General features: G+C 37.9%; 1 protein-coding gene across 1 annotated transcript; it reads right to left on the bottom strand.

Moving 5' to 3' along the window:
* Positions 1-2,116: 2,116 nt before the first annotated feature.
* On the bottom strand, positions 2,117-9,833 carry LOC103711507 (polyadenylate-binding protein 2-like). The gene is made up of 9 exons (XM_008797674.4): positions 9,203-9,833; positions 7,248-7,366; positions 6,448-7,104; positions 6,275-6,352; positions 6,089-6,178; positions 3,966-4,103; positions 3,038-3,220; positions 2,713-2,919; positions 2,117-2,581 (listed from the first exon to the last, which is right to left on the bottom strand). The coding sequence occupies exons 1-9, from the start codon at positions 9,456-9,458 to the stop codon at positions 2,327-2,329; spliced, it is 1,983 nt and encodes a 660-aa protein (XP_008795896.1). The 5' UTR covers positions 9,459-9,833; the 3' UTR covers positions 2,117-2,326.
* Between the last annotated feature and the right edge of the window lie 661 nt (positions 9,834-10,494).

The following is a 10,494-nucleotide window of genomic DNA, read 5'->3' as shown; positions in this document are numbered from 1 at the left end:
GTTTGTAGGGTGCGCCCACCACAATTTTTCTTTGGAGGACCGTTCGTCGACTGTTGGAGCCAATGAAAGCGCATATACATACATACATACATACATACATACATACATATATATATATATATATATAGACACACCCACATATGCATACGTATATATATACATACGAACCTTTTCTCCTTCTGAGACGGTGTGATGTTCGAACCAAAAAAGATAAATAATAATAGATTCTACCATCTTGATTTTACATAACTTTCAAACCTAAGTGCTATCTTCTTAAAAAAGGAAGTAGTAACTATAGTTTCATGCTAGAAACTACAAACTAAAAGATAAATTAAAATAAAAAAAAGATAACTAAAAATAAAATAAAAATGTTGGTTATTTGATTGACAAAAGACTTTTTCTCAAAATTATAATTTAATAATTATAAGCGGCTCCTATTGATTGCTAGGATAGGTGCTACTACTTGGCTTTTACATTTGTTCTTGCTAGTTTGCACCACGTGGATTACTTTCATCATGCTCGGCAATTATTTTCTTTCCATTATTTCTATATTCCAAATAGTTCTCTTACTTTTCTATAAGTAGCGGTAAGATAGGTGTGACTACTCATTGATGATACTTATTTTTCCTGGCTTATGACATGTAAACCACTATTATTATGCATAGAATTATCTGCATTCTACTACTCATATATTCTAGGTAGTGCTACCATTCCTTCCATATTCTATAGAGTAGTAGTTGTTGGCTAGCCACTCTTATTAAATTCTGCTTTACTAAAAGTATCATCCCAAACCAATAACTCATTCTCCCTCAATTTGCACCTCAGGTTCTTGGCCTGCACCTTGGTGTTTCAACACGGGGGCTCTTAGTATTTTGATCTACATTCTTTATATTTCGGCCTACAATTTTGTTGATTCGACCTGCAAACCTTGGTGTTTATGTCTATTTCTCTAGTACTTAATCTGAGATTAACATCTTTCTAGTACTATTTGGCCCGATAGCTAGATATATTAGGCTGCTAACCAAGTACAACTTCAAATTGTTAGCCGAGTACTTCAACCTAGTGACCAAGTTTCTATTTATACCTTGGTACTTATCGAATGTTAGTATTCTTCTAGAACCTCTTATTTAGCCTACACAAATATCTTCTTTGAGGACTTTCTACTAGTCAGCCTACACTGGATAATTTTTTGAGGTTTACCATTAACTGATCCATGGATCAACCAACAATCTGGATATGGCGTGAATAGTCCGACTTAATTATGGAGTTTTGACATGCATAATAAATAAGTCAAATTTGGATAGACATATTCTTGACCTAATTCTAATCCAATTCAACCGTTTCTCTCCCAACCCTCTCTATCATCTTCACCTCCACCATTAGCATCATCTCCTATTGCCGCTATCATCTTTGTTAATTCTACAATCGTCATCGTATTTGCCACTGTAACCATGGCCTCGGTCAAGCCCCTCCCATCCCCATAATAGCCATCACCTCATCACTACCAAAAATTGAAAGCAAGGTTGAATTTTTGATTTTCAGTATTTACAAGAGTCAAATACTTGATTTTACCAAACATATTAATATTTTTAAAAATAATTATAATTCTTATTTTTCATAAAATGTTTTTAAATAAAATAATATTTCTTTGTGTAAGAATCGTGCTTCAGATAGCATCACACGTAAGATGAGTCCCAAAGACCAAAAAACCGGCGTTTCTAAAAAGCACAGTCGCAACTTTGTGAATGTGGAAGAATTCCAGAGTCGGAGATAGAAAGTTCGGGGGAAAAACCCAGTTACTTCACTTCATCAAGTACTCAAAAGGAGTTTCACAGAACGGTAAAAATATTAAGGAAAAAAAAAAAGCGTTTCTAAAATATTTAGATGTTGATTCAATGAAAATAAGAACACAAAAAAGCAAGAAAACTGATCGATAGCGAAAACGACACCAGAAACAATAAATAAACAGTTTCCAAGGTGTTCGTCCATCATACTACCAGATAACGTCATACAAACTTTCAAAACAACAGACTTGTCAAGATAACAACTCCAAGCATAGTGCCATATTTCTAAATCACCACATAGGAAACGGATTGAAGATCTCAAATCCTAAAGGTGAAGAGGGAAGAAGCAATAGCAAAATATGCTACTAGAAATTAAAGCATTCTATAAACTAAAAAGTCAGCCTATCAAACAGCCCGCTTCAAAATTAAATATTTTGTTTTGAGAAAAGAAAAAAAAAGTCACCACACAACCATCTGCTACTCAAACAAATTCAAATTGTTCATGCAAAATCCCTCCAATCTAAAGGACTAAATGTATCAACTCAACTAACAAGGCCATCATTCAGCGACAGAGCAGCCAACTGATCAGTTGGGGTGCTGGCCTGCTGCTGCTGCTGCTGCTGAGCAACATTTCTCAGGACTTCCATAGCCTCAGCAACTTTGGCTTTCAAGGACTCTGGGGACTCCAACAGATGCAGCACTTCTGTCTGGTCCATTTCAAGAAGCATGCCGGTGACTTTGGCCGCGTGTTCATGCTCCAGCTGATCCACAAGTGGATATAGACTCTCACCAAGCATCTAAACAGAGAACAGTCAGATTGCTAACATTGTTGCGACAAAGCCAGAGAATGGATGCATCGACAATAATGAAATCTATATGTGCCTCGTGTGCAAATTTACGCTGACCGAAAGAAAGAAATGAACATTACCGTTCTCTGCTGCTCAGGACTAGCATTTGCAAGAGCTGAAGCCAATGCTCCAATCGGAATAGGCTGTGACATGCCAGGATCTCTTAGGGGCATACCCCCTATGTCGTAAGGGGCAGAGAGCATTCCTCCAGCAACACCAGGCACCGGCACATCTGGCATGCTGCGCCCAGGAGGGTAGCGGTAGGCACGTCCCCCCCGAGGAAGCATCTGCAACATTCAAATTATCATTACAGATGTCCCAGATAAGCAGTTGCTTAATAACAAAAGGTATCAATAGTGATGAAAAACCCAAAAACATGTTGAAGAGAAAGTAATAGTCACCCACCTGTTGGGGAATCAGTGGCATAGGGTGCTGCTGTGTTTGTTGCACAGGGCCCCCACCAGCTCGTCTACCACCTGGGCGTTGGGCCTGCTGACCCTGTTGGACCATTGGCATGAAAAAGTTTGGCATAGGAGCCGCTCCAGGCCTCATCCCGGGAACAAGTGGCTGTTGGAAGCCGAATCCAGGCTGTGAAGAGAGAAATATTGGTGATTGATGGTCAATCTAAAAATATTCTCTATTTTAACAATAATTTATAATTGCTAGGATCAACCAAATTCTTGTCAAAATTAGGCAAAGTTGACTAAGAACATACTGCAAGACCTCAAAAAATGGATAGGAAAACAGAGTGCAGCAAATACTTTGAAAATATAAACAAAAAAACTAATACACGCATGCGCACACTCTTCTAATCACTTTGAAAATCAAATCACAAATCTCATGAATATCATCTTTATGAATTTCAAACTCTTGCATAAAACTTCAACCACTTCAACAAATGGAGAGAACCGGAAACTTTAGAAGCCTGCGAGGCAAATTGCAAGCATTCCTGCTTTTAAGAACAAAACAGACCATTTGAGATTCTTTTGTTTGTAGTTACTCGAACAATAATCACATCTGGTGGTCTCAAATTGCTCTTTCGAAATACAAAACCGAAGATCATGTTAATTGGTGCTAGTTGTAGTGGCAGTCGTGGAGGTGGTACTGGCAGAATATTGTTTATGGTAGTGGTGGCAACAGTGTCAATGGTGATAGTGACTACAAGTGCTATAGGCTGTAGCATTAGTGGCGGCAGTACATTCCAGCCAATCGCTTAAGGCAAGTATCAGTTTTCAAACCATTGGCATGGCTTTTCCAAGTCAAAGCAGATGCCAATTAGGACAGGTTGGAACCAAAACACCAATCAATTAAAATTCATCAAAAAACAACTCACCTGAGGAGGTAAAAGGGTAGGAGGTGGTTGACCATAAAATAGTTGTTGTCCCATACCAGGAGCACCAGGAGGATACATTGGCACACGAGGAGCAACTGAAGGTGGGATTGCCACTGGACGCATCTGAGAAAATTGTGCCTGACAAATGAACAGACTATCAGCAAAAGAGACCATAAAGATGACATTAAGTGCATGAGTGGAGATAGCAAAAGGTGTTGTCACATGCAAATATCTATTCATATGACCTGAAGCAGTGATGATATAAATTTGTAAAATGCAACTGAAGGTATTTGAAAATAAGTTAATGTCTTAATAAAAGAAAATAAGGTTACATTACAACAACAACAACAACAACAACAACAACAACAACAATAAAAGTTAAACTAGAGTTTAAAGTGAATTTTAGTCAATATGATGGCAAAATGAAATATACAATTGAAGAATGTATTGATGAACACTTGTAGATGCAAGTGCTCAAGCGATGATGCTATTCAACTTCCAGATTTCATGATAGGTTTTGAATATAAGTTATTCTGAGGATTTCCATGCACAATAACTTTTCCATGTAGCCCTCAAATCTCTTTTTGTTATAAATAAATGGCCCTTGAGGATTCAGCTTAAGGGTTCCGATCGCCTGATAAGAAAATAGTTTTTTACATGCAAGTCCCAATGAAACTACACTATAAAGCAACTTGGTTTTTTTTCCCGCACAAGACCACTTATTTTACGTTGATTATTACACTTTATTGGATTTCCAGTAGGAAAGTCAACTACATTACTCAATCTATCTTGCTTCAGTTAACTGATGAAAAATATTGAGAAGTAAGAAATATATGATCATCATTTATAAGAAGAAGGGATGCCTACTGTGAGAAAATTTATAGTTGAGCATCAAGAATAAAAGAGTAAGGTGCAAACAAAGAGTATATTACAACCATAAAGGACGACAACTGAGTGGTATTAGGTTTTAGAAGTAGCTACAGCAAAACAGATGGGACTTGAACACCAGGTGGCTCACAAAGGATTAATTCAAGGCATTATCGCTGGAAAGTGGTCAGACAACATTACCATTGATATTTAGGACATGAGGCACCCATTGCACGTTACATTGTATTAACCAATACGAATAAAAAAATAAAGGCATGAATTTGAATGTCTTCTTAAATATGCAAAAATATAATGAAAAAGAATTGTAAAGGAATGCAAATCAAACTGCATCAGGTTAAAAGACAATTAGAAAAGATAACCAATATCATTTTTGCTCTCTTGGTTATATTTAAAAAAGAAGCAGAACAACACTGAGAAATATTGAATTATAACAAGGTGGACAAAACAAAAGAACTGCACATACAAGTGGGTGTTGCCATGATGATAATGTCGGGCATAATTGATTGAGACGGCATGCACGTGCAAAATGAGAATTTGAGGCCCAAGTATGGCAAGCAGTATGTGTTATGTGTCATAGGTAAGAGAAAATAGGAAAGCAAGAGCAAATACATTTCTTAGTTTAGAAGTTAGCACAGAAAAAGAACTGCATTAAAGGAAAAGACCCTTTTTAGGAATGAATCGTAAAAGAGATTAACCAAGTACAGTTGAAATATCAACAAACTGTTCCCTATAACAGTTAAACGTTTCCCTGCGAAGTGGTGTCATCATCAGTTCAGCTATTTCCACAAAATAAAAAATTAAGCATAGAAATAAGGGCTTCATATTTAAGAACAATATGTATCAAGAGTAGTAGAAAGCATTAACAAGAAAATTACATAGGCAATGTGAAAATAAAATTTCAAGCTTTGGTTTAGAAAAAAGAAGATGACATCTTAAAACTTTAGCCCAAAAATATAAGTACAGTGAAAAAAATCTTGGGTGAATTTAATACTATGCCTTTTTGCAATAATTATTAGCAACTCTTAAAATAACATTTGAAATCAATCCCCTAAAAAACAAGAAAAATTTTAAATCACAAAATACATGAGTGAGATATCACTGCAGCCATATAAATGATAAAAGCAATGACTAAAACCACTGTTACCAAAAAAAATCATAACACAATCACAAAGCTTAGCTTACACAATTATTCACACTTTGCATGCATCATGAAAGAACTGCTCTAGGTACACTACCTGCAGCATTGCTCTTCTGTCTTCTTTACGCTGTGCAAGTGCAACATAGAGAGGTTTGCTGCCAATCATTTTGCCATTCATCTCCGCAAGCTACAAGAAAGAAAGATCGTGACGTACACAAAAGGGAAAACTCAGATTTTCATAATGGTTATTTACAGACCTCCCAAGTAACAGAGTTTAACTTACAGCTTTAGACGCATCATTAGGAGACATAAAGGCAACAAATCCAGATCCTCTACTTGCACCATTAGGATCGCGCATAACCTATAAAATATTCCAAATCTTTATGCCAACTCCGACCACAAAATTAATGAACTAAGATAATAAAATACAATTAATTAGAACCAACTTCAACAGACCTTGCAAGATGTAATTGTGCCAAACTCCGAAAACAATTCTCTCAGTTTATCATCCCCAATGCTATCGTCCAAGTTCTTCAAGTACAAGTTAGTCCCTTGATATTGGTCAGCTGCCTCCTTCATAATCTGCTCAAATCTTCTTCTTAGTTCCATCTCCCTTTCAGATTTTTTCTGTGCTTTTCCAACATACCATTCTCTATCATCAAATTTCTTCCCATTAAGTTCGTAAACAGCCTTAGCAGCATGATCTGGATCCTCAAAATTAACAAATCCAAAGCACTTCGATCTCCCATCACCTGTCCTCATTACAACAACACTCGTAATATTTCCATATTGACCAAAAATTTCTCGTAAATTATCTTCTGTTGTAGACTCCGAAAGATTTTTTACAAATACATTATTAAATTTTGTGCTGCTTGCAGCATTCTCCCTTTCTTGCTTACGAAGAAAAGGTCCGACAAAAACTTTCTTATCATTCAAAAGCATGCCGTTTAGCTTTGCTATTGCATTCTGTGCTGCTTCCTCTTGCTCGAACTGAACAAATCCATAGCCTTTTGACTGACCAGATGGATCTGTGGCAATCTTGCAAGAAAGAATATTTCCAAATACAGAAAATGTATCATACAATGCTTTGTTGTCTATTGACTTGTCCAGATTCTGCAACAGGGTTTACATAAAGTAACGTCATAAAACAAATATCTAGGCCAAAGAAAGAAAAAAAGATCAGATAACTTGACCAAGCAGCTAGATTAGGGCCAAATTTGGACAAACAAAATACATGAAAGTAAAAGGTACAATACCTTAATAAATATATTCCCTGCCCCACTTTTACGCAGGCTAGGGTCACGATTTGAATACATCATCCGAATAGGTTTTCCATTAAGAGGGGTAAAGTTCAGCACTTCCAATGCCCTTCCCGCTGTCAATAAAATTTAGAAGAGTGAGAATCAGGAAAAGCACCCCCCCCCCCAACCAAAAAAAAAAAAAAACAACAACACACACACCCAAAACAAAAGCAAAAAGACAGACAGAAAGACAGAGAGAACTGGTGAGGAAAAAAAAATTAAAAAGGATGAGGAATATGAATTTTCTCATCAACTCTAAATACAATTTAAATTAACACTTTCCAAGCTCTGATATGATTCAAAACTTCAGATCTAGCCATCCTCTCACAAAAAATAAGTAAATAAAGAACGTATCAATTAACTAGAAATTCAATGTTATAATGCGGAAAAAAAACTTAAGCAACTGATACATTAACAAAATTGAATATTTGTATTTGATAGAGGAAATATAAAATGCTAACCAAATCAAGTAGAATTATAAAAAAGTTAAGTCTAACAACAAATTTCATCAACTACAGTTTAACATCTAACATAAAATCTTTAATACCATTGAAACTAGGGAATTACACATATTTGACCTGCAGAAAGTATCTATATGTAACCCAGTGCAAAGTGGATACCAAATAAAAGTCAAAAATCTGCATGTGCCATTCTCGTTAGATGACGACCTCCATCCAAAAAGTAGAGCCATAATATGCTAAAATATGCAAAGAGGATACCTAATAAAAGTCAAAAACCTGCATGTGCCATTCTTGTTAGATGACAACCTCCATCCAAAACGTAGATTCCTAATATTATTTTACCATTTATCCCTTCAAGGATTCTTTTACATACATACTCTTCAAAAAGTGCTCAATTACTTATTTACTGCTCAAAAAGTGCTTAATTACTTATTTACTCCTCGAAAAGTCAAAAGCAAACATTAGTACGTTACAACAAAATTTCAAATAGGCATGCCCCTCAATATTCTCAAAAAGTAAGACAATCCAAGGAGCATACAAGCACTTTATACAAGAAGGGTAAACATGGAAATTTAGGGTTTTTTCGAGACTTTGATGCAGAAAAGCTCCTAAAAAAATAAACCAACTAAAGCAAAAAATAAGGAGCATACATAACAACATTGGTAGTTATGATATATTGTAACCACATATATTTGAGACAAGAGGAAGGCCTTGTCTAATAGTTCCATTTTAACTCCTCTTTAAAGTTTAAAGAGATATAGACTGAAGTCCCATATCAACAAGATTCAAATATCTCAACATCTAAACCATCAAGACCGGTATATTAATTCAGATTTCAAGTTTATTCAGAAACCTACCTTCACTTCTAAGACCAAGAATTTAATCATTAACTGAAACCTCAACCAAACATTATACATTGACGTACATTCACTCCTTTAAACGGGAGAAAAAACAATTTGGTAAAAGTAATTGTATCTTTTCAATAATTCCTAGTAGCCCTCATGAGTTACTGGTGACTAAGCATGCCATTTCTCCTACTAAGAAGCTTCTACTCAAGTGGCCATTATATTCAATACCACGTAGTAATAATCAACTAAATCTTTTGAACAACTGGAGCATGAGTGCTCTCAAACACTGGGAATAAAGCAAGAGCATGCAAAATTACTGATGATGCAAAATAGTGCAGTGTGGATATAAGCACACGAATAGGACCCAAAATTGCAAGCAACGCGGTGTTCAAATAATAGGCGCCTCATTAAAAGCCACCAACTAATTTACTATTTATTTCCAATTCCTAAATATGTATGATTATGTAATCTTAAGAAAGAAATACCATAAGAGAAGCCGATAGTAGCAATTTATGCAAAAATAATCTCAAAGAAAACACAAACAGCGACTACAATCCAATTAAACAAGGACGAAAGAAATCGACTAAAACCCTACACTCACCATCAACCGGGTTGCTGTAGTTCACGTAGGCGTAGCCGAGGGAGCGGCGGGTGTTGATATCCCGGCAGACGCGAACCGATACCACCTGCCCGAGCTGGCTGAACGTCTCGAACAGCTGCGCGTCCGTCACGTTCAGCTCCAAGTCCCCGACATACAGAGAAGTCGACGGGAACTGGTTCCCCCCGCCGCCGCTCTCCGCCCCAGCCCCCGCTGATCCGGACACTGGCGTCTGCGGCCGAGCCTGGACCTGCGCCATCTCTCAGATCGATCCTCGAAAAAAAACCCTCCTTTCCCCCTGTTTTCCCGCACTCCTCAGGACAAACACTAGGAGATCAAGAACCACGACAAGAAGAACAACAAGAAAAGCAAACCCTCGTTCCTCTCACGGATTCAAAAGGATAGAGATACCGAGACCGAGAGAGAAAAGGATTCACTCTTTTTTAGGGTTTTCTTTTCTCGATTTTTTTGGGTATTTTTTTCGACGGATTCGGATAGGATCGGAGATCCGAAGGGCGTGGATACAATGGCAGAGGGACGATAGAGAGGAGGAGGAGGGTTTGGGAGGGCAGCCGTACCGCACCGCGCCTCCCTCTCGGGGCGGTACCGGGATTTTATACGGTGGATGGGGAGTGGAAACCCTAGGTCTGTGGCCGTGCCGATGCGCGCCGCTCGATGAGGCGGTTCGGGCTGGGATGGGTGGGTTCGCTCGCGAGCCAAAGGAATTTTGCGCGTCGGAATCCAAACAAGGTGGGCCGTTACCACTTCTTACCGTCAGAAGAGGGAGCGCTCGATGTCTAGCGCCAAGAAAGTGAGTGCACCGGGGGGAGTGCACGAGCAAATAGCGCCGGTCTTGGCCTCTCTTGGAACATGGATGGGTCCGGTCCGCCCTTTGTCATGCCGAGCGCGGGTCTTCTAAGATGTCCAGTTGTACCTGTGCAGCTCTCAATAACCACTATTAAAAGATGGATAATGATCGGCAAGCATGTATTATATCATCCATGACGCATGTTGTTTGATAGTCGTCCATTTTCTATATAATAGAGCCCATACACCGAGATAAAAGTCTGTGGGATGGGCCTTGCAAGAAAATAATCTTAATTACTTCTTCTATTAGGTTGTTTGGATCTCACCACAGCTCGAATGATAAAGGAGTTGGCTGAGAGTCTAAAAGCTTCTCGGTTGTAAATTTTTATAATTTGTTTGGATTCTCCTGTCATGCGATGGTACCTAATTAGTCTAGGATTGAATCTAGAGGTGTTGGAAGGAGTTGATGAGGGATGGGAGCGGCCGAT

This window comes from Phoenix dactylifera, chromosome 1 (genome assembly GCF_009389715.1).
Source record: "Phoenix dactylifera cultivar Barhee BC4 chromosome 1, palm_55x_up_171113_PBpolish2nd_filt_p, whole genome shotgun sequence".
In the NCBI taxonomy this organism is placed as follows: domain Eukaryota; kingdom Viridiplantae; phylum Streptophyta; class Magnoliopsida; order Arecales; family Arecaceae; genus Phoenix; species Phoenix dactylifera.
The sequence above is the reverse complement of the archived record's forward strand: the minus strand, read 5'-3'. Positions and strand labels throughout refer to the sequence as shown.

Coding starts and splice junctions, on each gene's coding strand:
- LOC103711507 (XM_008797674.4), bottom strand. CDS start 9,458: ATGGCGCAGGTCCAGGCTCGGCCGCAGACGCCAGTGTCCGGATCAGCG. Junction 7,367..9,202: donor CTACAGCAACCCGGTTGATG/GTGAGTGTAGGG, acceptor TTTTATTGACAG/CGGGAAGGGCATTGGAAGTG. Junction 6,179..6,274: donor CTAATGATGCGTCTAAAGCT/GTAAGTTAAACT, acceptor TCTTTCTTGTAG/CTTGCGGAGATGAATGGCAA.